The 26,673-nt window shown below is 46.5% G+C and overlaps 1 protein-coding gene and 11 gene segments (V, D, J or C); 1 reads left to right on the forward strand and 11 right to left on the reverse strand.

Annotated features, from left to right (window-relative positions):
- Positions 1-3,205: 3,205 nt before the first annotated feature.
- Positions 3,206-5,043, reverse strand: LOC118311626. The segment is given in 2 exon segments: positions 3,206-4,293; positions 4,394-5,043. Coding segments are annotated over 2 exon segments (501 nt in total).
- A 639-nt stretch (positions 5,044-5,682) lies between these two features.
- On the reverse strand, positions 5,683-6,525 carry LOC124850019. The segment is given in 2 exon segments: positions 5,683-6,245; positions 6,332-6,525. Coding segments are annotated over 2 exon segments (477 nt in total).
- Positions 6,526-6,783: 258 nt separating this feature from the next.
- Positions 6,784-7,515, reverse strand: LOC118311632. The segment is given in 2 exon segments: positions 6,784-7,253; positions 7,354-7,515. Coding segments are annotated over 2 exon segments (510 nt in total).
- A 429-nt stretch (positions 7,516-7,944) lies between these two features.
- LOC118310406 lies at positions 7,945-10,249 on the reverse strand. The segment is given in 3 exon segments: positions 7,945-8,396; positions 9,585-9,956; positions 10,140-10,249. Coding segments are annotated over 3 exon segments (507 nt in total).
- Positions 10,250-10,271: 22 nt separating this feature from the next.
- On the reverse strand, positions 10,272-10,943 carry LOC118311638. The segment is given in 2 exon segments: positions 10,272-10,714; positions 10,801-10,943. Coding segments are annotated over 2 exon segments (489 nt in total).
- A 324-nt stretch (positions 10,944-11,267) lies between these two features.
- LOC124850016 lies at positions 11,268-12,049 on the reverse strand. The segment is given in 2 exon segments: positions 11,268-11,725; positions 11,909-12,049. Coding segments are annotated over 2 exon segments (501 nt in total).
- On the reverse strand, positions 12,041-12,715 carry LOC118311637. The segment is given in 2 exon segments: positions 12,041-12,471; positions 12,558-12,715. Coding segments are annotated over 2 exon segments (477 nt in total).
- A 200-nt stretch (positions 12,716-12,915) lies between these two features.
- Positions 12,916-15,009, reverse strand: LOC118311624. The segment is given in 3 exon segments: positions 12,916-13,116; positions 14,314-14,685; positions 14,869-15,009. Coding segments are annotated over 3 exon segments (507 nt in total).
- Positions 15,001-15,660, reverse strand: LOC124850020. The segment is given in 2 exon segments: positions 15,001-15,431; positions 15,518-15,660. Coding segments are annotated over 2 exon segments (477 nt in total).
- A 74-nt stretch (positions 15,661-15,734) lies between these two features.
- Positions 15,735-21,979, forward strand: LOC118311622 (armadillo repeat-containing protein 1-like). Of its 5 annotated transcripts, none has more exons than XM_035635646.2 (8): positions 19,243-19,379; positions 19,677-20,258; positions 20,336-20,524; positions 20,609-20,700; positions 20,766-20,955; positions 21,080-21,196; positions 21,366-21,440; positions 21,788-21,979. In XM_035635646.2, exons 3-8 carry the CDS (start codon positions 20,363-20,365, stop codon positions 21,977-21,979), a joined length of 828 nt encoding a protein of 275 aa, XP_035491539.1. In that variant the 5' UTR covers positions 19,243-19,379; positions 19,677-20,258; positions 20,336-20,362. The 5 variants fall into 5 exon arrangements, with proteins under 5 accessions (XP_035491537.1, XP_035491540.1, XP_035491539.1 ...); XM_035635645.2 differs by having other exon boundaries at positions 19,677-20,131; XM_035635644.2 differs by lacking the exon at positions 19,243-19,379 and adding an exon at positions 15,735-15,872 and having other exon boundaries at positions 19,677-20,524.
- On the reverse strand, positions 15,930-16,970 carry LOC124849335. The segment is given in 2 exon segments: positions 15,930-16,432; positions 16,533-16,970. Coding segments are annotated over 2 exon segments (423 nt in total).
- Positions 17,124-18,310, reverse strand: LOC124850018. The segment is given in 2 exon segments: positions 17,124-17,941; positions 18,125-18,310. Coding segments are annotated over 2 exon segments (501 nt in total).
- Positions 21,980-26,673: the final 4,694 nt, after the last annotated feature.

Below are 26,673 nucleotides of genomic sequence, written 5' to 3' on the forward strand. Positions count from 1 at the left end.
TATAAGCTTTATCAAAAAGGAAGGTTTTAAGTTTAACTTTAAATGTAGACAGGGTATCTGCATCCCTGACACAAACTGGGAGCTGGTTCCAGAGGAGAGGAGCCTGGTGGCTGAAGGCTCTGCCTCCCATTCTACTTTTACAGACTCTGGGAACCACAAGTAATCCTGCATTTACAGAGCGAAGTGATCTATTGGGATAATATGAAACTAGGAGCTCTGTAAGATATGATGGAGCTTGATTATTAAGGGCTTTGTATGTTAGGAGCAGTATTTTGAATTCTATTCTAAATTTTACAGGAAGCCAATGCAGAGATTCTAACACTGGAGAAATATGATCTCTTTTTCTAGTTCCTGTCAGAACTCGAGCTGCGGCATTTTGGATTAGCTGGAGTCTTTTCACAGACTTATTGGGGAACATCCTGACAGTCATGAATTACAGTCGTCCAGTCTAGAAGTAACAAAAGCATGGACTAGTTTTTCAGCATCCTTTTGAGAGAGGATGTTTCTAATGTTCTTGATATTGCGCAGGTGAAAGAAGGCTGTCCTAGAGACTTGTTTTATGTGTGAGTCAAAGGACATGTCCTGGTCAAAGGTAACTCCAAGGTTTCTCACAGTAGAGCTGGAGGCCAAGGTAATGCCATCCAAAGTAACTATATGATCAGATAATGTTTCTCTGAGGTGTTTAGGGCCGAGTATAATGACCTCAGTTTTTTCTGAGTTTAGAAGTAAAAAATTATAAGTCATCCAGGCCTTTATGTCTTTAAGACAATCCAGAAGTTTGTCGACCTGATTAGTTTCATCTGGCTTTATAGATAAATACAGCTGGGTATCATCAGCGTAGCAATGGAAATTGATGCGGCGTTTTCTTATAATATTGCCTAAAGGAAGTATATATAGAGTGAAAAGTATCGGTCCCAGTACAGAACCTTGTGGTACTCCATGACTCACTTTTGTATGCATGGAAGATTTGTTATTAACGTTAACAAACTGAAATCTATCAGATAAGTAGGACTTAAACCATTCTAGTGCTGTTCCTTTAATCCCAATGTGTTCTAGTCTCTGTAACAGAATTTTGTGATCGATGGTATCAAATGCAGCACTAAGATCTAAAAGGACGAGAATAGAAACATATCCACTGTCTGAGGCCATGAGAAGGTCGTTGGTAACCTTCAGTAGTGCTGTTTCTGTACTATGATGTTTTCTAAAACCTGACTGAAAGTCTTCAAGCAGACTATTCCTGTGTAAATAGTCACATAACTGGTTAGCAACAGTTTTTTCAAGGATTTTAGAGATAAAGGGGAGGTTTGATATGGGTCTATAGTTAGCTAAGATATCTGGGTCCAGAGTTGGTTTTTTGAGCAGAGGTTTAACTACTGCCACCTTAAAGGCCTTTGGTACATAGCCTGTCAATATAGATAAATTGATCTGATCTAATATGGAATTATTAATTAAAGGTAATACATCCTTAAATAGCCTTGATGGAATAGGATCTAAAAGACAGGTTGATGACTTGGATGAAGTGACAAGTGAAGTCAGCTCAGCCAGATCTATAGGGGAGAAGCATTCTAAATAAAAATTAGGCGATACTATTGGTTCAGAACCTACAGTACTGGACAGTGTGTCTGTGCCATTAGTGGGAAGAAGCTGGTAAATTTTTTCTCTGATGGTAATAATCTTATTAGTAAAGAAACTCATGAAATCATTGCTACTTAGAGTTGGAGGAATAGACTGTTCAGTAGAGCTTTTACTCTCAGTAAGCCTGGCTACAGTGCTGAAGAGGAACCTGGGGTTGTTTTTATTTTCCTCTATTAGTGAAGAAAAATAATTGGTTCTGGCATTTCGGAGGGCTTTCTTATATGTAATTAAACTATTTTTCCAGTCTAGGTGAGAATCATCTAGACTATTGGAACGCCACTTCCTTTCTAACCTACGTGACGTCTGTTTTAAAGCGCGTGTCTGTGCATTAAACCATGGAGCTATCCTCCTCTGTTTGACTGTCTTCTTTTTCAGAGGGGCGACAGTGTCAAGTGTGGAACGTAGTGAGGCTGCTGCACTATCAACAACATCATCAATTTGTATGGGAGTAAAGTTTTGATAACGATCCTGCACTGTATCGACACATGGCAGTAGAGTAAATAACGAAGGAACTGTTTCTTTGAATTTACTAACAGAGTTTTCTGATAGACACCTGCTGCAATAGAACTTTTCTCCAAATTCAGTAAAGTTAATAATGGAGAATTCAAATGTAACTAAGTAGTGATCAGACAGAGGGTTTTGAGGAAATACTATAAGATTGTCAATGTCTATGCCATAGGTCAGAACGAGGTCGAGGGTGTGATTAAAACAGTGAGTGGGTTTGTTTACATGTTGAGTAAAACCAATTGAGTCTATGAGCGAATTAAAGGCAGAACTAAGACTGTCGTTGGCAACATCCACATGAACGTTGAAGTCACCCACTATAATAACTTTATCTGTGCTAAGCACCAACTCAGATAAAAAGTCTGAAAATTCAGATAAAAATTCAGAGTAAGGGCCTGGTGGTCGATAAACAACGACTACAATAACTGGTTTTTGACAATTCCAGCTAGGGTGAAGGAGGCTAAGAGTTAGGCTTTCAAATGAGTTAAAACTATGGTTAAGTCGAGCGTTAAGCAATAAGTCTGCTTGGTAGATTGCTGCTACTCCTCCTCCTCGTCCTGTGGTCCGAGGAATATGAGTATTATTATAAGAGGGAGGTGTTGATTCATTTAAACTAACATATTCTTCTGGCTGTAGCCAGGTTTCAGTCATACAGAATAAATCAACGTGCTGATCAGTTATCAGATCATTCACTAACAAAGATTTAGATGGGAGTGACCTAATATTAAATAATCCACATTTTATTGTTCTATTGTTAGGTTCATTTATAGGCTTTGTGTTGATCTTTATGAGATTTGTGTGAATTACACCTCTTTTATTTCCCTTTGGATTTGATAGTTGAAGTGGTCGTGGGGCAGAAACAGTTTCTATGGGGTAATTTCTTTCTTCATTATTCTACTGATGAAGAAAGAAAAGCTCAGTGTCAGTGTTTCACATCAACAACAGATGAACCAGGTTTGATTTCAGCTGGTTTAGAGACTTTTAGAGTAAAAGGATCCAAGTTCTAGACTCAGTAACTGTTGTAAGTGTAATGTACTGGTTTAGACCCAAGCGCAACACACGTAGCTATGTTGGTAATCAACTTTATTGTTCACAAACTGCCGGCGAGCAGACAACGCCAATGAAACTGTCCCGGTGGATGACACCAACCAGGAAATCGTCAGTACACAGGCAAGGCTCGGAGTCGGGGCAGAAGACCGAGGTCTTTACCGGGATCAAGGCGAGACGGGAAGGTCGGGGGCAGCAGGCAGAGGTCTTCTTCGGGGTTCAGGCCAAGTGGGGAAACCAGGGACAAAGGCAGGGTCTTAACCAGGGCTGAGACGATACGGGGAAGTCGGGGGCAGAACCAGATTCGATACCGGGAGATCCGTCCGTGGGATATCGCTGGAAAGTCTGACATATAGTACAAAGAACAATCTGGCGGTGAGTGAATGAGTGAGAGGAGGTTATATACGGACCGGATTGGTGATGAGCTGAAGCTGCGGAGCTAGGTGAGGTGCTGAGGTGGGTGTAGCTGATTGCTCGTGCGGGACAGAGGGGAGGTGACGTGGGAACCTACTGGGCATGAAGGTGAGCTGACTGTGACAGTAAGACTTCAAACAATCCTTCTGCCATAATTACTGGACTTTGATGTATTTTATAACAGAACATGAGAGGACCCAGGATTGAACCCTGTGGTACACCCCAAAAAAATCACGGCTTTAGTTGTTCATTCTCTCTGGTGTGAATCTTCACCAAGAAGAATCTGAATGAAGAGAAACACTGAGGTGTGACAGGGTGTGACTCCCTCTAGTGGACCATGTGGAGTATTGACTTGTTTGCTGCAGAGGTTTTTGTACAGAGTTGTGTTGTTTCCTGTCACTGTGGGCTGCAGAGCACAGTAGTACACAGCAGAGTCAGTCACTGCAGCAGAGGAGATGATCATGTTGATTTGGTTTTGCTCCACTTTAATCATCAGTCCAGATGTTGGAGCAGTTACTTCTCCTGAAGCAGAGTGTGAGATGAGGAACTCTGGAGGTTTTCCTGGATGTTGTCGATACCAGAAGAAATAATCACTTGATGACAGTTTGGTGTCGTTGCAGGACAGAGTCACAGTTCTGCCTTCTACACTGAACTCTTCAGTCTTTACTGGTGTGAGTTCTCCACAGCTGATGTCTAAAGGAGAAAGATAAATGTTATTTCATGAAATAAAAGACGATTCATATTCATATTTTTCTGGGAGAGAAGCGTCTTTGTGCTGTTGAATGTAACATACCTGTTAGAGTGTAGAGAAGCAGTAGAGAAACTACAGAATGATGCAGTGACAGCATGTTGAATCAAGGTAATGTTGCTGGTTTGTATGTTGAACTCTGCTGAATATGGAAGTTCCTCTCTCGTCTATAGTTCAGTAACAGCTCAGCTCCTCCCTGAATCTCTCCGTCTCCTCTCACATCTGTATTTTCTCTTCTCTCAGTTCCACCTCCTCCTCTTCACAGTCTGGCAGCAGCATGTTGTATCACCTGTAGCCGATTTACAAAAAGTCAGCTGCTGCGATTCAATGGATGGATCAACATTTTATTCCATGCAAACAAAAGAAGGAGATAATACGTGCTTCTGAAGCAGAGACAGCATTATTCATCACTGTACAATGTTAGTCACATGATGATAAAGATAAAGGTCGTCATACATCTTTAACCACATCATGAGCAGTTTGTTGAACATGGACACAGATGAAAAATAAATTGTTTTGCCGAGTTTACAGGATTTAGATTGAGGGTGAAAATATTTCAGTTCTGGACTCACAGGATTCTAGGAAGGTCTGGAACACCAGCACTCAACATGTAATAAACCAGTTGACATAGTCACTGGATTATAAAGTCAACAATGGAAGGACACATCTGTCGGCCATGTTTGAAGGAGCCTTAGAACACTTGCTGTGACGTGTTGGTAACATGTACTAAGAAAATGAGAGGACCCAGGATTGAACCCTGACTCCCTCTAGTGGACCATGTGGAGTATTGACTTGTTTGCTGCAGAGGTTTTTGTACAGAGTTGTGTTGTTTCCTGTCACTGTGGGCCTCAGAGCACAGTAGTACACAGCAGAGTCAGACAGCTGGAGCTTCTGGATCTGCAGAGGAACTGATCTTGAGGTGGAATCCAGAGTGGATGAAAATCTCTCCCTGAAGTCGTCTTCTGTTTTACCTTCACCCACTGTAAAGTGACTCAGGATGAATGTGGGTCTGTTGTTTCCATCCTGTTTGTACCAGTAGAGATAAGGATTTGAGTCACTGGTCTGAAATGTACAACCAAGTGTAAGTGTGTCTCCTTCAGTAGCAGTGACATCTCCTGCTGGCTGCACCACTCTGTCTTGTGCTTTACACTCTGAGGAAGAACAGAACATGCAGAGGAAGAGATGGATCAATGAAGGTGATTGATTAAAGGAGAAGAGTCAGTAGAAATGATCTGCTGTGATTCTCTGTATGATAAAGAGTCCATCACTGACTGTGGAGCTCAGTAACATGTTCAACTGCTTTAAGAGGAAACACGTTGAGTTTTCTATCTCACCAAAGACCAGAGCAGCAGCAATAATCCACAGACAATGTTCCATCTGTACAACAAGGTTTCAGTCAACAGGAGCAACTGACGATGTTCAACACTCAGTCTGACAGTTGTTCTCTTCACAGCAGCACTTATCACTCACACAGTGGTGAACACAGTGCACAAGTACAGTACAGCCCCGCCTACTTCATAGTGTCGCCCTCTAGTGGCTGATGGGAAGTATTGAGTTGTGTTTTTGTACAGAGGTTTGGTGTTTCCTGTCACTGTGGGCCTCAGAGCACAGTAGTACACAGCAGAGTCAGACACTGCAGCAGAGGAGATCTTCAGATCCATCTGGGTTTTATCACCACTCACTGTAACAGACAGTCCAGAGACTCGACTATTTAATATTTGTCCTGTTCCTGAGTGAGAGACGAGGAACTCTGGAGGTTTTCCTGGATCTTGTCGATACCAGAAGAAATAATCATTAGAAGCAGCAGCTCTGGAGAAGTCGTAGGACAGAGTCACAGTTCTGCCTTCTACACTGAACTCTTCAGTCTGGACTGGACTCAGTTGTTCACAGCTGACACCTGAAGAAACACATACATGTTGTTATCAGGTGAAAGATTCACATTTAGTCTGAACATGAGGTTAATCAAGTCTGTTTGTCTGTTACCCAGCCAGAGAGTCGTAACCAGGATGTTTCTCAGCCAGTGTTTCATGTCTGAAGTGAGAGGAGACGAGAGACCAACAACTCTGATACTCTGATGGATCTGAGCCTTCGTGTCATTGGTCCTTCCTCTTCATCAGCTCCACATTTACATCACATCTGCACTTGTGTTGTTTAGTTCCTCCTTTATTTCACAGCAGGTCACAATGAAGTCTGCAATGAATCCCATGATAGGTTGGCCTGAGGAGGATCCACCCATCAGATGCTTCATGGGAATGGAAGGACGCGTCTGTCGGCCATGTTTGAAGGAGCCTTTGAACAGTTGCAGTGATGTCATCGGTCTTCAAATGCAGCATCTGAAGTGAGACACAGTCGTTGTGTTTGAATATAATTTGGAAACAGTTACTTAGAAAATGAGAGGACCAATGATTGAACCCTGTGGTACACCCCAAAAATAGTACAGCTTTAGTTGTTCATTCTCTCTGGTGTGAATCTTCACCAAGAAGAATCTGGATGAAGAGAAACACTGAGGTGTGACAGGGTGTGACTCCCTCTAGTGGACCATGTGGAGTATTGACTTGTTTGCTGCAGAGGTTTTTGTACAGAGTTGTGTTGTTTCCTGTCACTGTGGGCTGCAGAGCACAGTAGTACACAGCAGAGTCAGACACTGCAGCAGAGGAGATGATCAGATCCATCTGGGTTTGATCACCTCTCACTGTAACAGACAGTCCAGAGACTGGATCTGACAGTTGTTGTCCCGTTCCTGTTTGAGAGATGAGGAACTCTGGAGGTTTTCCTGGATGTTGTCGATACCAGAAGAAATAATCACTTGATGACAGTTTGGTGTCGTTGCAGGACAGAGTCACAGTTCTGCCTTCTACACTGAACTCTTCAGTCTTTACTGGTGTGAGTTCTCCACAGCTGATGTCTAAAGGAGAAAGATAAATGTTATTTCATGAAATAAAAGACGATTCATATTCATATTTTTCTGGGAGAGAAGCGTCTTTGTGCTGTTGAATGTAACATACCTGTTAGAGTGTAGAGAAGCAGTAGAGAAACTACAGAATGATGCAGTGACAGCATGTTGAATCAAGGTAATGTTGCTGGTTTGTATGTTGAACTCTGCTGAATATGGAAGTTCCTCTCTCGTCTATAGTTCAGTAACAGCTCAGCTCCTCCCTGAATCTCTCTGTCTCCTCTCACATCTGTATTTTCTCTTCTCTCAGTTCCACCTCCTCCTCTTCACAGTCTGGCAGCAGCATGTTGGTCCAGATGGAGGTGGGCAGTCTTTTGTCTCTTTGTGTTTGCTGATTCCTTTATAACAGCAGTTACAGAACGGCAGCTCAGATGATTTCAAGGGTCCATCACTTTAAAGAGTTGGCCAACACAATGAGAACAGATTTAATAGTACAGACAACAGTTTTTCATCAATGTACAACTTTATTCTACTGATGAAGAAAGAAAAGCTCAGTGTCAGTGTTTCACATCAACAACAGATGAACCAGGTTTGATTTCAGCTGGTTTAGAGACTTTTAGAGGAAAAGGATCCAAGTTCTAGACTCAGTAACTGTTGTAAGTGTAATTTACTGGTTTAGACCCAAGCGCAACACACACGTAGCTATGTTGGTAATCAGCTTTATTGTTCACAAACTGCCGGCGAGCAGACAACGCCAATGAAACTGTCCCGGTGGATGACACCAACCAGGAAATCGTCAGTACACAGGCAAGGCTCGGAGTCGGGGCAGAAGACCGAGGTCTTTACCGGGATGCTGAGGTGGGTGTAGCTGATTGCTCGTGCGGGACAGAGGGGAGGTGACGTGGGAACCTACTGGGCATGAAGGTGAGCTGACTGTGACAGTAAGACTTCAAACAATCCTTCTGCCATAATTACTGGACTTTGATGTATTTTATAACAGAACATGAGAGGACCCAGGATTGAACCCTGTGGTACACCCCAAAAAAATCACGGCTTTAGTTGTTCATTCTCTCTGGTGTGAATCTTCACCAAGAAGAATCTGGATGAAGAGAAACACTGAGGTGTGACAGGGTGTGACTCCCTCTAGTGGACCATGTGGAGTATTGACTTGTTTGCTGCAGAGGTTTTTGTACAGAGTTGTGTTGTTTCCTGTCACTGTGGGCTGCAGAGCACAGTAGTACACAGCAGAGTCAGACACTGCAGCAGAGGAGATGATCATGTTGATTTGGTTTTGCTCCACTTTAATCATCAGTCCAGATGTTGGAGCAGTTACTTCTCCTGAAGCAGAGTGTGAGATGAGGAACTCTGGAGGTTTTCCTGGATGTTGTCGATACCAGAAGAAATAATCACTTGATGACAGTTTGGTGTCGTTGCAGGACAGAGTCACAGTTCTGCCTTCTACACTGAACTCTTCAGTCTTTACTGGTGTGAGTTCTCCACAGCTGATGTCTAAAGGAGAAAGATAAATGTTATTTCATGAAATAAAAGACGATTCATATTCATATTTTTCTGGGAGAGAAGCGTCTTTGTGCTGTTGAATGTAACATACCTGTTAGAGTGTAGAGAAGCAGTAGAGAAACTACAGAATGATGCAGTGACAGCATGTTGAATCAAGGTAATGTTGCTGGTTTGTATGTTGAACTCTGCTGAATATGGAAGTTCCTCTCTCGTCTATAGTTCAGTAACAGCTCAGCTCCTCCCTGAATCTCTCCGTCTCCTCTCACATCTGTATTTTCTCTTCTCTCAGTTCCACCTCCTCCTCTTCACAGTCTGGCAGCAGCATGTTGTATCACCTGTAGCCGATTTACAAAAAGTCAGCTGCTGCGATTCAATGGATGGATCAACATTTTATTCCATGCAAACAAAAGAAGGAGATAATACGTGCTTCTGAAGCAGAGACAGCATTATTCATCACTGTACAATGTTAGTCACATGATGATAAAGATAAAGGTCGTCATACATCTTTAACCACATCATGAGCAGTTTGTTGAACATGGACACAGATGAAAAATAAATTGTTTTGCCGAGTTTACAGGATTTAGATTGAGGGTGAAAATATTTCAGTTCTGGACTCACAGGATTCTAGGAAGGTCTGGAACACCAGCACTCAACATGTAATAAACCAGTTGACATAGTCACTGGATTATAAAGTCAACAATGGAAGGACACATCTGTCGGCCATGTTTGAAGGAGCCTTAGAACACTTGCTGTGACGTGTTGGTAACATGTACTAAGAAAATGAGAGGACCCAGGATTGAACCCTGACTCCCTCTAGTGGACCATGTGGAGTATTGACTTGTTTGCTGCAGAGGTTTTTGTACAGAGTTGTGTTGTTTCCTGTCACTGTGGGCCTCAGAGCACAGTAGTACACAGCAGAGTCAGACAGCTGGAGCTTCTGGATCTGCAGAGGAACTGATCTTGAGGTGGAATCCAGAGTGGATGAAAATCTCTCCCTGAAGTCGTCTTCTGTTTTACCTTCACCCACTGTAAAGTGACTCAGGATGAATGTGGGTCTGTTGTTTCCATCCTGTTTGTACCAGTAGAGATAAGGATTTGAGTCACTGGTCTGAAATGTACAACCAAGTGTAAGTGTGTCTCCTTCAGTAGCAGTGACATCTCCTGCTGGCTGCACCACTCTGTCTTGTGCTTTACACTCTGAGGAAGAACAGAACATGCAGAGGAAGAGATGGATCAATGAAGGTGATTGATTAAAGGAGAAGAGTCAGTAGAAATGATCTGCTGTGATTCTCTGTATGATAAAGAGTCCATCACTGACTGTGGAGCTCAGTAACATGTTCAACTGCTTTAAGAGGAAACACGTTGAGTTTTCTATCTCACCAAAGACCAGAGCAGCAGCAATAATCCACAGACAATGTTCCATCTGTACAACACGGTTTCAGTCAACAGGAGCAACTGACGATGTTCAACACTCAGTCTGACAGTTGTTCTCTTCACAGCAGCACTTATCACTCACACAGTGGTGAACACAGTGCACAAGTACAGTAGAGCCCCGCCTACTTCATAGTGTCGTCCTCTAGTGGCTGATGGGGAGTATTGAGTTGTGTTTTTGTACAGAGGTTTGGTGTTTCCTGTCACTGTGGGCCTCAGAGCACAGTAGTACACAGCAGAGTCAGTCACTGCAGCAGAGGAGATCTGCAGTTTGACTCCATGATTTTCTTCAGACAGTCGACTGAAGAACCTTGTTTCTGATTTCAGAGAATCTGCCGCTCTTGTCACGTTGAGTCCTGAGATGTGCAGGAGGAACTCTGGAGGTTTTCCTGGATCTTGTCGATACCAGAAGAAATTATCACCAGCAGTTATTGTCCTGGAGAAGTCGTAGGACAGAGTCACAGTTCTGCCTTCTACACTGAACTCTTCAGTCTGGACTGGACTCAGTTGTTCACAGCTGACACCTGAAGAAACACATACATGTTGTTATCACGTGAAAGATTCACATTTAGTCTGAACATGAGGTGAATCTAGTCTGTTTGTCTGTTACCCAGCCAGAGAGTCGTAACCAGGATGTTTCTCAGCCAGTGTTTCATGTCTGAAGTGAGAGGAGACGAGAGACCAACAACTCTGATACTCTGATGGATCTGAGCCTTCGTGTCATTGGTCCTTCCTCTTCATCAGCTCCACATTTACATCACATCTGCACTTGTGCTGTTTAGTTCCTCCTCTATTTAAGAGCAGGTCACAATGAAGTCTGCAATGAATCCTGTGATAGGTTGGCCTGAGGAGGATCCACCCATCAGATGCTTCATGGGAATGGAAGGACGCGTCTGTCGGCCATGTTTGAAGGAGCCTTTGAACAGTTGCAATGACGTCATCGGTCTTCAAATGCAGCGTCTGAAGTGAGACACAGTCGTTGTGTTTGAATATAATTTGGAAACAGTTATTTAGAAAATTAGAGGACCAATGATTGAACCCTGTGGTACACCCCAAAAATAGAACAGCTTTAGTTGTTCATTCTCTCTGGTGTGAATCTGCACCAAGAAGAATCTGGATGAAGAGAAACACTGAGGTGTGACAGGGTGTGACTCCCTCTAGTGGACCATGTGGAGTATTGACTTGTTTGCTGCAGAGGTTTTTGTACAGAGTTGTGTTGTTTCCTGTCACTGTGGGCCTCAGAGCACAGTAGTACACAGCAGAGTCAGACAGCTGGAGCTTCTGGATCTGCAGAGGAACTGATGTCTTGTTGACAATAGCATCAATTCTCTCCTTCTGTTTTTCTGCAGGACGATCTTCTCTTGTTGAGAAGCGTAGCAGGAGCATCTTTGGGAAATCATTGACTTTTTGTTTGTACCAGAACAGAGTGGGAGTTGAGTCACTGGTCTGAAATGTACAACCAAGTATAAGTGTGTCTCCTTCAGTAGCAGTGACATCTCCTGCTGGCTGCACCACTCTGTCTTGTGCTTTACACTCTGAGGAAGAACAGAACATGCAGAGGAAGAGATGGATCAATGAAGGTGATTGATTAAAGGAGAAGAGTCAGTAGAAATGATCTGCTGTGATTCTCTGTATGATAAAGAGTCCATCACTGACTGTGGAGCTCAGTAACATGTTCAACTGCTTTAAGAGGAAACACGTTGAGTTTTCTATCTCACCAAAGACCAGAGCAGCAGCAATAATCCACAGACAATGTTCCATCTGTACAACAAGGTTTCAGTCAACAGGAGCAACTGACGATGTTCAACACTCAGTCTGACAGTTGTTCTCTTCACAGCAGCACTTATCACTCACACAGTGGTGAACACAGTGCACAAGTACAGTACAGCCCCGCCTACTTCATAGTGTCGCCCTCTAGTGGCTGATGGGAAGTATTGAGTTGTGTTTTTGTACAGAGGTTTGGTGTTTCCTGTCACTGTGGGCCTCAGAGCACAGTAGTACACAGCAGAGTCAGACACTGCAGCAGAGGAGATCTTCAGATCCATCTGGGTTTTATCACCACTCACTGTAACAGACAGTCCAGAGACTCGACTATTTAATATTTGTCCTGTTCCTGAGTGAGAGACGAGGAACTCTGGAGGTTTTCCTGGATCTTGTCGATACCAGAAGAAATAATCATTAGAAGCAGCAGCTCTGGAGAAGTCGTAGGACAGAGTCACAGTTCTGCCTTCTACACTGAACTCTTCAGTCTGGACTGGACTCAGTTGTTCACAGCTGACACCTGAAGAAACACATACATGTTGTTATCAGGTGAAAGATTCACATTTAGTCTGAACATGAGGTTAATCAAGTCTGTTTGTCTGTTACCCAGCCAGAGAGTCGTAACCAGGATGTTTCTCAGCCAGTGTTTCATGTCTGAAGTGAGAGGAGACGAGAGACCAACAACTCTGATACTCTGATGGATCTGAGCCTTCGTGTCATTGGTCCTTCCTCTTCATCAGCTCAACATTTACATCACATCTGCACTTGTGTTGTTTAGTTCCTCCTTTATTTCACAGCAGGTCACAATGAAGTCTGCAATGAATCCCATGATAGGTTGGCCTGAGGAGGATCCACCCATCAGATGCTTCATGGGAATGGAAGGACGCGTCTGTCGGCCATGTTTGAAGGAGCCTTTGAACAGTTGCAGTGATGTCATCGGTCTTCAAATGCAGCGTCTGAAGTGAGACACAGTCGTTGTGTTTGAATATAATTTGGAAACAGTTACTTAGAAAATGAGAGGACCAATGATTGAACCCTGTGGTACACCCCAAAAATAGTACAGCTTTAGTTGTTCATTCTCTCTGGTGTGAATCTTCACCAAGAAGAATCTGGATGAAGAGAAACACTGAGGTGTGACAGGGTGTGACTCCCTCTAGTGGACCATGTGGAGTATTGACTTGTTTGCTGCAGAGGTTTTTGTACAGAGTTGTGTTGTTTCCTGTCACTGTGGGCTGCAGAGCACAGTAGTACACAGCAGAGTCAGACACTGCAGCAGAGGAGATGATCAGATCCATCTGGGTTTGATCACCTCTCACTGTAACAGACAGTCCAGAGACTGGATCTGACAGTTGTTGTCCCGTTCCTGTTTGAGAGATGAGGAACTCTGGAGGTTTTCCTGGATGTTGTCGATACCAGAAGAAATAATCACTTGATGACAGTTTGGTGTCGTTGCAGGACAGAGTCACAGTTCTGTCTTCTACACTGACCTCTTCAGTCTTTACTGGTGTGAGTTCTCCACAGCTGATGTCTAAAGGAGAAAGATAAATGTTATTTCATGAAATAAAAGACGATTCATATTCATATTTTTCTGGGAGAGAAGCGTCTTTGTGCTGTTGAATGTAACATACCTGTTAGAGTGTAGAGAAGCAGTAGAGAAACTACAGAATGATGCAGTGACAGCATGTTGAATCAAGGTAATGTTTCTGGTTTGTATGTTGAACTCTGCTGAATATGGAAGTTCCTCTCTCGTCTATAGTTCAGTAACAGCTCAGCTCCTCCCTGAATCTCTCCGTCTCCTCTCACATCTGTTTTTTCTCTTCTCTCAGTTCCACCTCCTCCTCTTCACAGTCTGGCAGCAGCATGTTGTATCACCTGTAGCCGATTTACAAAAAGTCAGCTGCTGCGATTCAATGGATGGATCAACATTTTATTCCATGCAAACAAAAGAAGGAGATAATACGTGCTTCTGAAGCAGAGACAGCATTATTCATCACTGTACAATGTTAGTCACATGATGATAAAGATAAAGGTCGTCATACATCTTTAACCACATCATGAGCAGTTTGTTGAACATGGACACAGATGAAAAATAAATTGTTTTGCCGAGTTTACAGGATTTAGATTGAGGGTGAAAATATTTCAGTTCTGGACTCACAGGATTCTAGGAAGGTCTGGAACACCAGCACTCAACATGTAATAAACCAGTTGACATAGTCACTGGATTATAAAATCAACAATGGAAGGACACATCTGTCGGCCATGTTTGAAGGAGCCTTAGAACACTTGCTGTGACGTGTTGGTAACATGTACTAAGAAAATGAGAGGACCCAGGATTGAACCCTGACTCCCTCTAGTGGACCATGTGGAGTATTGACTTGTTTGCTGCAGAGGTTTTTGTACAGAGTTGTGTTGTTTCCTGTCACTGTGGGCCTCAGAGCACAGTAGTACACAGCAGAGTCAGACAGCTGGAGCTTCTGGATCTGCAGAGGAACTGATCTTGAGGTGGAATCCAGAGTGGATGAAAATCTCTCCCTGAAGTCGTCTTCTGTTTTACCTTCACCCACTGTAAAGTGACTCAGGATGAATGTGGGTCTGTTGTTTCCATCCTGTTTGTACCAGTAGAGATAAGGATTTGAGTCACTGGTCTGAAATGTACAACCAAGTGTAAGTGTGTCTCCTTCAGTAGCAGTGACATCTCCTGCTGGCTGCACCACTCTGTCTTGTGCTTTACACTCTGAGGAAGAACAGAACATGCAGAGGAAGAGATGGATCAATGAAGGTGATTGATTAAAGGAGAAGAGTCAGTAGAAATGATCTGCTGTGATTCTCTGTATGATAAAGAGTCCATCACTGACTGTGGAGCTCAGTAACATGTTCAACTGCTTTAAGAGGAAACACGTTGAGTTTTCTATCTCACCAAAGACCAGAGCAGCAGCAATAATCCACAGACAATGTTCCATCTGTACAACAAGGTTTCAGTCAACAGGAGCAACTGACGATGTTCAACACTCAGTCTGACAGTTGTTCTCTTCACAGCAGCACTTATCACTCACACAGTGGTGAACACAGTGCACAAGTACAGTAGAGCCCCGCCTACTTCATAGTGTCGCCCTCTAGTGGCTGATGGGAAGTATTGAGTTGTGTTTTTGTACAGAGGTTTGGTGTTTCCTGTCACTGTGGGCCTCAGAGCACAGTAGTACACAGCAGAGTCAGACACTGCAGCAGAGGAGATCTTCATATCCATCTGTGTTTTATCACCACTCACTGTAACAGACAGTCCAGAGACTCGACTATTTAATATTTGTCCTGTTCCTGAGTGAGAGACGAGGAACTCTGGAGGTTTTCCTGGATCTTGTCGATACCAGAAGAAATAATCATCAGAAGCAGCAGCTCTGGAGAAGTCGTAGGACAGAGTCACAGTTCTGCCTTCTACACTGAACTCTTCAGTCTGGACTGGACTCAGTTGTTCACAGCTGACACCTGAAGAAACACATACATGTTGTTATCACGTGAAAGATTCACATTTAGTCTGAACATGAGGTGAATCTAGTCTGTTTGTCTGTTACCCAGCCAGAGAGTCGTAACCAGGATGTTTCTCAGCCAGTGTTTCATGTCTGAAGTGAGAGGAGACGAGAGACCAACAACTCTGATACTCTGATGGATCTGAGCCTTCGTGTCATTGGTCCTTCCTCTTCATCAGCTCCACATTTACATCACATCTGCACTTGTGCTGTTTAGTTCCTCCTCTATTTAAGAGCAGGTCACAATGAAGTCTGCAATGAATCCTGTGATAGGTTGGCCTGAGGAGGATCCACCCATCAGATGCTTCATGGGAATGGAAGGACGCGTCTGTCGGCCATGTTTGAAGGAGCCTTTGAACAGTTGCAGTGATGTCATCGGTCTTCAAATGCAGCGTCTGAAGTGAGACACAGTCGTTGTGTTTGAATATAATTTGGAAACAGTTACTTAGAAAATTAGAGGACCAATGATTGAACCCTGTGGTACACCCCAAAAATAGTACAGCTTTAGTTGTTCATTCTGTCTGGTGTGAATCTGCACCAAGAAGAATCTGGATGAAGAGAAACACTGAGGTGTGACAGGGTGTGACTCCCTCTAGTGGACCATGTGGAGTATTGACTTGTGTTTGCTGTAGAGGTTTCTGTACAGAGGTTTGGTGTTTCCTGTCACTGTGGGCCTCAGAGCACAGTAGTACACAGCAGAGTCAGACACTGCAGCAGAGGAGATGATCATGTTGATTTGGTTTTGCTCCACTTTAATCATCAGTCCAGATGTTGGAGCAGTTACTTCTCCTGAAGCAGAGTGTGAGATGAGGAACTCTGGAGGTTTTCCTGGATGTTGTCGATACCAGAAGAAATAATCACTTGATGACAGTTTGGTGTCGTTGCAGGACAGAGTCACAGTTCTGCCTTCTACACTGAACTCTTCAGTCTTTACTGGTGTGAGTTCTCCACAGCTGATGTCTAAAGGAGAAAGATAAATGTTATTTCATGAAATAAAAGACGATTCATATTCATATTTTTCTGGGAGAGAAGCGTCTTTGTGCTGTTGAATGTAACATACCTGTTAGAGTGTAGAGAAGCAGTAGAGAAACTACAGAATGATGCAGTGACAGCATGTTGAATCAAGGTAATGTTGCTGGTTTGTATGTTGAACTCTGCTGAATATGGAAGTTCCTCTCTCGTCTATAGTTCAGTAACAGCTCAGCTCCTCCCTGAATCTCTCTGTCTCCTCTCACATCTGTATTTTCTCTTCTCTCAGTTCCACCTCCTCCTCTTCACAGTCTGGCAGCAGCATGTTGGTCCAGATGGAGGTGGGCAGTCTTTTGTCTCTTTGTGTTTGCTGATTCCTTTATAACAGCAGTTACAGAACGGCAGCTCAGATGATTTCAAGGGTCCATCACTTTAAAGAGTTGGCCAACACAATGAGAACAGATTTAATAGTACAGACAACAGTTTTTCATCAATGTACAACTTTATTCTACTGATGAAGAAAGAAAAGCTCAGTGTCAGTGTTTCACATCAACAACAGATGAACCAGGTTTGATTTCAGCTGGTTTAGAGACTTTTAGAGGAAAAGGATCCAAGTTCTAGACTCAGTAACTGTTGTAAGTGTAATTTACTGGTTTAGACCCAAGCGCAACACACACGTAGCTATGTTGGTAATCAGCTTTATTGTTCACAAACTGCCGGCGAGCAGACAACGCCAATGAAACTGTCCCGGTGGATGACACCAACCAGGAAATCGTCAGTACACAGGCAAGGCTCGGAGTCGGGGCAGAAGACCGAGGTCTTTACCGGGGTGCTGAGGTGGGTGTAGCTGATTGCTCGTGCGGGACAGAGGGGAGGTGACGTGGGAACCTACTGGGCATGAAGGTGAGCTGACTGTGACAGTAAGACTTCAAACAATCCTTCTGCCATAATTACTGGACTTTGATGTATTTTATAACAGAACATGAGAGGACCCAGGATTGAACCCTGTGGTACACCCCAAAAAAATCTCGGCTTTAGTTGTTCATTCTCTCTGGTGTGAATCTGCACCAAGAAGAATCTGGATGAAGAGAAACACTGAGGTGTGACAGGGTGTGACTCCCTCTAGTGGACCATGTGGAGTATTGACTTGTTTGCTGCAGAGGTTTTTGTACAGAGTTGTGTTGTTTCCTGTCACTGTGGGCCTCAGAGCACAGTAGTACACAGCAGAGTCAGACAGCTGGAGCTTCTGGATCTGCAGAGGAACTGATGTCTTGTTGACAATAGCATCAATTCTCTCCTTCTTTTTTTCTGCAGGACGATCTTCTCTTGTTGAGAAGCGTAGCAGGAGCATCTTTGGGAAATCATTGACTTTTTGTTTGTACCAGAACAGAGTGGGAGATGGGTCACTGGTCTGAAATGTACAACCAAGTGTAAGTTTGTCTCCTTCAGTAGCAGTGACATCTCCTGCTGGCTGCACCACTCTGTCTTGTGCTTTACACTCTGAGGAAGAACAGAACATGCAGAGGAAGAGATGGATCAATGAAGGTGATTGATTAAAGGAGAAGAGTCAGTAGAAATGATCTGCTGTGATTCTCTGTATGATAAAGAGTCCATCACTGACTGTGGAGCTCAGTAACATGTTCAACTGCTTTAAGAGGAAACACGTTGAGTTTTCTATCTCACCAAAGACCAGAGCAGCAGCAATAATCCACAGACAATGTTCCATCTGTACAACAAGGTTTCAGTCAACAGGAGCAACTGACGATGTTCAACACTCAGTCTGACAGTTGTTCTCTTCACAGCAGCACTTATCACTCACACAGTGGTGAACACAGTGCACAAGTACAGTAGAGCCCCGCCTACTTCATAGTGTCGCCCTCTAGTGGCTGATGGGGAGTATTGAGTTGTGTTTTTGTACAGAGGTTTGGTGTTTCCTGTCACTGTGGGCCTCAGAGCACAGTAGTACACAGCAGAGTCAGACACTGCAGCAGAGGAGATCTTCAGATCCATCTGGGTTTTATCACCACTCACTGTAACAGACAGTCCAGAGACTCGACTATTTAATATTTGTCCTGTTCCTGAGTGAGAGACGAGGAACTCTGGAGGTTTTCCTGGATCTTGTCGATACCAGAAGAAATAATCATTAGAAGCAGCAGCTCTGGAGAAGTCGTAGGACAGAGTCACAGTTCTGCCTTCTACACTGAACTCTTCAGTCTGGACTGGACTCAGTTGTTCACAGCTGACACCTGAAGAAACACATACATGTTGTTATCACGTGAAAGATTCACATTTAGTCACTGTGGGCCTCAGAGCACAGTAGTACACAGCAGAGTCAGTCACTGCAGCAGAGGAGATCTTCAGATCCACTCGGTTTCTCTCCTGGTTCAGTGCAGCCGTCAGTCCAGGCTGTGGAGGAGTCGCCCTCACCACTCGAGGCTCTTTGGTATCGGTGATGAGGAGAAGATACTGAGGAGCTGATCCGGGATCCTGTCGATACCACTGGAGATTTTCAGCTTTAACTGAGTAGTTACAGGAGAGAGTGACAGTTTGGCCCGATGCTGAAAACACTCAAGCTCTGTTGGCGGTGATATCCTGTCCCACGCTGTGACCTAGTGATGGAAACAACAACATGCAGTTGTTAGTGCTGAAGTGGAGACTTCTCTGTTATCTACATGTGTAACTGAAACGGTTTCATCTGGAACTTGAGCTAAAAGGAAAAATCCAAACAAGAAGTTTTCCCGTCTCACATTTCCTTTTCTCAATCTTACGAACCTACGAGAGTCAAGAAGAAGAAAACTGCAGAGAGTGTTTCCATGTTCACAGCTGAGAGATGTTGATGTCAGTTGGAATCAGCTGTTTGGTCTTAAGTTCAGAACTGGAACCAAACTGTTCTCTAGTGGGAGGAGTCACCATGTTCATCACCTCCATCAAGGACCTGGTCTGTCTCTCTGTCTGTCTGTCTGTCTCTCTCTCTGTCTGTCTGTCGGTCTGTCTGTATCTGTCTGTCTATCTCTCTGTCTGTATATGTCTGTCTGTCTGTATCTGTCTGTCTGTATATGTCTGTCTGTCTGTCTGTATATGTCTGTCTGTATCTGTCTGTCTGTCTGTCTGTCTGTATATGTTTGTCTGTCTGTCTGTCTGTATATGTCTGTCTGTCTGTATCTGTCGGTCTGTCTGTCTGTCTGTATCTCTGACGTCACCGTGTGTGTGTGTGTGTGTGTGTGTGTGTGAACAGGCTCGACGCTGCCCTCTGCTGGACAACATCGACACTATAGCCCTTCAGCCCCTCTGAGGGTTAATGATGGTTTTTGTCTCATCGGGAGTTTTGATCCTGCATCAGTTCTGACACTCACGGGGGGCGGGACCTTTAACTGTCACACAACAGCTCATTGGTCAGAAGACTCATGTGGCTGCGATCCAGCCAATCACAGGCCGGGCTCGTTCCGCCGCAGCCCAGCAGGAGGACGGGTCCGGTCGTTCCGGTCGGTCTCGACAGTCCGTCAACGTGGTTTCATTTATTCAAGTCCCGTTGAAAATAATCTGTGACTCTTCAACTTCCGCCTCCGGACACCGGTGACGTCACGTGTGGTCCACGCGTCAGAAGCTAGCCAGGCAGTTAGCTGCTAACGTTAGCAGCTAGTTAGCAGCTAGCCGTCCTCCCGGGGCTCGGGGCCGGTGACACCGTCAGAGGTGAGCGCTCACACAGCTGTTCAACACCGGACACCAGGCTCCAATCTGATGATGTCATCCGTGTGTGGACCGGAAGTGACCGCGGACACACGCGACGCACCGGAAACACGATGAGAAGTGAAACAGTGTGAGAGTTCACTGGGTCCTGACCGAGTCTGACGTCACTCAACAGAGTGTGATTCTCCTGTTCTCGTTCCTCCTCAGCTGGTTGTTGTACGGGACCGCTCAGCCATGAGCGCCGAGCCGGACGCCCTGGCCGTGGTCACCCAGCTGAAGGACCTGGCCGCTGACCCCATGAACCGCAGGGCCATCGTCCAGGACCAGGGCTGCCTGCCGGGACTCATCCTCTTCCTGGACCACCCCAACCCTCAGGTGGTCTACTCCGCCCTGCTGGTGAGCTGCCTTACCCTCAGAATGAAATGTGGGCGTGTCCCTGCTGCGCTGAGCTCTGATGACTGTGATTGGCTGACGTTGCAGGCCATCCGGTACCTGGCCGAATTTCGAGCCAACCGGGAGAAGCTGAATGGAGAACTGGGGATGATGCTGAGCCTCCAGAACGTCGTGCAGAAGTGAGTCGTGTTCACATGGAAACGACTTCATCGTCTGATCGTACTCACTCTGAGTTGTGCCTCAGGTCGACGACCCCCGGAGAGACCAAGCTGCTGGCGTCCGAGATCCACGAGCTGCTGCAGGCGTCCGGCGCCGCCGACCCCGAGCCGCCCGACGAGGGTGCCGGCGGCCGCCGCAAGGCCCACTTCTTCCTGGGCTCCAGCAACAAGAGAGCCAAGACGGTCGTCCTCCACATCGACGGGCTGGACGACTCGGTCAGAACCCACTCAGTCGCTGATACGTAGCCTGGTGTGGGTCACTGGATCATGGTCAAGAGTGTGTGTGTGTGTGTGTGTGTGTGTGTGTGTGTGTGTGTGTGTGTGTGTGTGTGTGTGTCAGGGTCGGAGGAGTCTGTGTGAAGAGGCTCTGCTGAAGATCCGAGGAGTGATCAGCTTCACCTTCCAGATGACAGTGAGGAGATGCATCGTCCGCATCCGCTCAGACCTGAAGGCCGAGGTGAGTCACTGGAACTTCCTGTTCCTGGCCAGTTAATACACCGTCAAAACCAAAGGTAAAATCCTTCAAAACCTGGAATAATGTCCAACAAATCCTGGAAACGTCCTGGAAGGTTGGTGAGGCTGTGACGCCAGTTGACCAGAGTAACGAGGCCCGTCTCTCTGTCCAGGCGCTGGCGTCGGCGATCGCCTCCACTCAGGTGATGACGGCGCAGCAGGTGGTGAAGGGAGAAAACGGAGACGAGGTCAGTGTGCACAGGTCACAGGAGGTCGTTTAAATCACAAACATGACAAAAACAAAAGTTCACGTCTCACGAACAAAGAAAAACTTTAAGAATCAATAATGAATGAAGAAACTTAATCAATAATCAGTTCAGCGTGATTGATGACATCACACATTAACTTCTTCTTTTCTTTTCTACTGATTTGATCGTAACGTCTCTGACATGTTGCAGTGACTGAACTCACCTGCAGGTGTCAGAGTTTCTTCGTCCCGTCGTGATGTGTTCAGGGTCAGGACCGTGTTGGGTTCAGGTACAGCCAGTTAGTTTACATTAGTTGAACCCCACCTTGTCCCCGTCTCTTTGTCCAGGTTCTGATCCCGTTTGTGGAGGACGGCTCGGTGGCGGTGGAGCAGAACGTGGACGTGCCCGACTACCTGCCGGAGGACGAGAGTCCGTCTCAGGAGCCCGACAAGGCAGTGACCCGGGTGGGATCCGGCCAGGACGGGGCCAGCTGGGTTGGCACCGCTGCTAACTTCCTGTCCCGCTCCTTCTACTGGTGACCCCGTGTGCCCCTCCCACCCCCCATTAAACCTCCGCCTCCTCTCAGAACCAAAACCTACCAGTTGCCAAATCCCAACCTCGTCACGCCACTGTCACTTTAACGGCACGATGAGAACATGCCGCTGTCGCAGTCTCAACGACAACCAGCTTCTGAAGTTCCTGTTGGATCTGTGCTCCACACGCAGCAAACCAAATGGTCTTAACTGACAGGAAGTGTCACGAACAGACGCCGCTCGTCTCCTTCACCTTCCTGTGTGTTTACCTGAGCGACGTCAGCTGAGCATCACTTCCTGTGAGCGGCAGACGACAGCTGAGCGTCACTTCCTGTGAGCGGCAGACGACAGCTGAGCGTCACTGCCTGTGAGCGGCAGACGACAGCTGAGCGTCACTTCCTGTGAGCGGCAGACGACAGCTGAGCGTCACTTCCTGTGAGCGGCAGACGATAGCAGGGCGTCACATCATCAGGTGACCTTCCACCTGATCAGAATAAAATCACCTGTCAAGACAAATCAGCTGAATGATTCTGGGTATTTGTGTTTTGGGGCAGCCTCCCTGTGATGTCACAATGTGTTGGATCTTGGAGAAGGACAAACATGCAACTGTCGTCCCGGCGGCGGCGACAGGACGCTGCTCTGGAGCCATCGTGTTTACACCCACTCCCCGCACGAAGCCTTTAAACTGAACCTCCTGTGGGTCAGGCGCTGACCTCTGACCTCTGACCTCTGACCCACGGTGCAGTGTTACAGACTTTTTATTTGACCCACCGTCTGTTTTGTGAACCTTTTGCACATGTTGAATCTGAGGTTGATTTTTAATTTTTTTTTATCTGTTTGTAACACGACTCGGCTGTGGGAGGGGCACTAGGACCCGCTCACACCTGACGTCAAAGTGTGTTCTGGTAATCAGATAATCAGATTAACAATCGGACTTCTTCTTCTTCTTCTTCTGCTTCTTCTTCTTCTTCTTCTGCTTCTTCTTCTTCTTCTTCTTCTTCTTCTTCTTCTTCCGGTGTGTGGGAGTTTGGTGGTGAAGAGCAAGGGAAGATTTTCGTACTTTTCTATTTTTTCTAACTGTGTATTAATTGTATGATCGTGTGTTAGTTTGGTGTTAGTTGTGTCGGTTTCGTGTTGTTTGTTGTATAGTTTGTTCCGTGTTTGGTGGCGGGGATGGCGTCCTCCGAGACGCCTCCCTTGTCCCTGAGGCACTGGGTGAGGCCACAGTGGAGCAGGTGCTACTCGCCATGGGAGAGCAGGCGGGACACGGGAACATCTCGTATGCCTCTCTAATGAACAAAGTTGTGGTAGTTTTTTTCAAGGATAAGAACCTTGTGACACAGCTCATTGAGACCGGCCTGACTTTGGACGAGGAGTTCATTCAGGTTTCCCCGTTGGCAGTGTCGTCGACCCGGATCACCGTGTCCGGAGTCCCTCCGTTCATTCCCAACGAGGCGCTGGAGAAAGAGCTGAGGCGCTTTGGGAAGTTTGCGAGCGGTTTCCGCTCGGTCGGTCTGGGATGTAAGAGCGAGAAGCTGAAACACGTCCAGTCTCTGCGGAGACAAGTCTTCATGTTCCTGGACTCGCCCACTCACACACTGGAGGTTTCCTTCCGTGTGAAACACGAGGAGGGGTTCTACATGGTGTACATGAGGTGCTTTGATTGTGGAGATATGGGGCATAAGAGGGTCGCATGTCCGCACAGATACAGGGCTGAGGGGGGCGGGGCCTCGACCGGGGGATCCGCTGCCGGTGCGTCCGATGCCGCAGGGTCCAAGAGGGCGGAGAAGGACGAGGGTGATGCAGGAAGTGCAGAGAGGGGACAGACAGATGAGGTGGGGAGACAGACTGGTGAGGTGGGGGGACAGACAGGTGAGGTGGGGAGACAGACTGGTGAGGTGGGGAGACAGACAGTTGAGGTGGGGAGACAGACTGGGGAGGTGGGGAGACGGGGAGACAGACAGGTGAGGTGGGGAGACAGACAGTTGAGGTGGGGAGACAGACTGGTGAGGTGGGGAGACAGACAGGTGAGGTGGGGAGACAGACTGGTGAGGTGGGGAGACAGACTGGTGAGGTGGGGAGACAGACAGGTGAGGTGGGGAGACAGACTGGGGAGGTGGGGAGACAGACTGGGGAGGTGGGGAGACAGACAGGTGAGGTGGGGAGACAGACTGGGGAGGTGGGGAGACAGACTGGGGAGGTGGGGAGACAGACAGGTGAGGTGGGGAGACAGACTGGGGAGGTGGGGAGACAGACAGACAGGTGAGGTGGGGAGACAGACAGTTGAGGTGGGGAGACAGACTGGTGAGGTGGGGAGACAGACAGGTGAGGTGGGGAGACAGACAGGTGAGGTGGGGAGACAGACTGGGGAGGTGGGGAGACAGACAGGGGAGGTGGGGGGACAGACAGGTGAGGTGGGGAGACAGACTGGTGAGGTGGGGAGACAGACAGTTGAGGTGGGGAGACAGACTGGGGAGGTGGGGAGACAGACAGGTGAGGTGGGGAGACAGACTGGGGAGGTGGGGGGACAGACTGGTGAGGTGGGGAGACAGACAGGTGAGGTGGGGAGACAGACAGTTGAGGTGGGGAGACAGACTGGGGAGGTGGGGAGACAGACAGGTGAGGTGGGGAGACAGACTGGGGAGGTGGGGGGACAGACAGGTGAGGTGGGGAGACAGACTGGTGAGGTGGGGAGACAGACAGTTGAGGTGGGGAGACAGACTGGGGAGGTGGGGAGACAGACAGGTGAGGTGGGGAGACAGACTGGGGAGGTGGGGGGACAGACAGGTGAGGTGGGGAGACAGACTGGTGAGGTGGGGAGACAGACAGGTGAGGTGGGGAGACAGACTGGGGAGGTGGGGGACAGACAGGTGAGGTGGGGAGACAGACAGGTGAGGTGGGGAGACAGACAGGTGAGGTGGGGAGACAGACTGGGGAGGTGGGGAGACAGACTGGTGAGGTGGGGAGACAGACTGGTGAGGTGGGGAGACAGACAGGTGAGGTGGGGAGACAGACTGGGGAGGTGGGGGGACAGACAGGTGAGGTGGGGAGACAGACAGTTGAGGTGGGGGGACAGACTGGGGAGGTGGGGGGACAGACAGGTGAGGTGGGGAGACAGACAGTTGAGGTGGGGAGACAGACTGGGGAGGTGGGGAGACAGACAGTTGAGGTGGGGGGACAGACTGGGGAGGTGGGGGGACAGACTGGGGAGGTGGGGGGACAGACAGGTGAGGTGGGGAGACAGACAGGTGAGGTGGGGAGACAGACTGGGGAGGTGGGGGGACAGACAGGTGAGGTGGGGGGACAGACTGGGGAGGTGGGGAGACAGACTGGTGAGGTGGGGGGGGGTCAGTGCAGGGGGAGGCAGCTGAGATAGAACAGGGGGGGCTGCAGTGTGGTGCTGGGCAGCAGGCAGAGCTGAGCTGGAGTCAGGTGATTGAGATGGAGGCAGATTCTGAATCTGACAATGTGTCTCTAGACAGTATCTCACAGAATAGTGACTTGTATTCCTTGGAAGAGATGAACCACTTCCTCGATGATTCTTTAGGCAGAGCAGTCAATATAAAAGACTATTTCCCAGATGGAAGAAAGTTTATTCAGACGGTGAGCACACTCCAGAGGGTCGTAGGGTTCGACCTTCTGGATGAGAAGAGGCGTTACCGTCTGAGGAAACATGTTACTTCTTTGAGAAGAGGACTTAAAGGTGCAAAACCAATAAAGAGAAGGAATACCCTTAAATAAAGAAGCATGTTCATACAATACTGGGTGTTTCATCTCTGTTTTTCTCTGTCCATCTTTTTCCTGAACTCTCCCCTTTCTTTTTTTATGCAGAACTTACAGGTGGTGTCTTTAAATATAAAAGGGGGTAGAAGTGCGCAGAAAAGAAAGTTGGTGTCCGAGATCTGTGGACAGAAAAGAGCACATGTTATCTTTTTGCAGGAAACACATAGTGACAGCCTGAATGAGACAGATTGGGGTTTATGGTGGGAGGGGCCACGGGTGCTCAGCCATGGCTCTAGCCTTAGTGCTGGAATCGCCATCTTATTTTCCAAAAATATAAATGCAAAGATCATATCCAGCACAGAGATCATGGCAGGCAGGGCCCTCCTGGTGAAGGCAGAGATACAGGAGTTTATTTTTATTTTTATTAATATTTATGCTCAAAACAACGGTCCTGAGCGTTTGGCCCTTTTTAAATCCTTAAAGCACGTTTTTAATAGTATTGATCAGGGGGAGTGTGTTGTACTTGGGGGGGATTGGAACTGTTGCACTGCCACTTTAGACAGGACAGTACAGGAGCCCCATCCTCCGTCATCCTCTTTTCTTTCTAATCTGGTAAAAGAAGCTGACCTGGTTGATGTGTGGAGAATGAAGAATCTTTTAGCAAGACAATACTCATGGGTAAAAATATTAGATGGCGGAGTTAGATTGATTTTACATTTCTGCTTCCTTTAACACACCTATTGCAAAATGTCAAATCCTCCCTGTTGGTTTTACAGACCATCATTTACTTTTAACAGAAATAGTTCTATTGTCCACCCAAAAATCAAGATCTTTTTGGCACTTTAACGTTAAGCTTTTACATGATTTCAATTTCTGTGAGAATTTTAAATTATTTTGGGCGAACTGGAGATCCAGCAAAGAGGATTTCCCCTCCCTCACTCAGTGGTGGGAGGTAGGAAAGGGTCAGATCAGGGTGT

Source organism: Scophthalmus maximus, chromosome 5, assembly GCF_022379125.1.
Source record: "Scophthalmus maximus strain ysfricsl-2021 chromosome 5, ASM2237912v1, whole genome shotgun sequence".
In the NCBI taxonomy this organism is placed as follows: Eukaryota; Metazoa; Chordata; class Actinopteri; order Pleuronectiformes; family Scophthalmidae; genus Scophthalmus; species Scophthalmus maximus.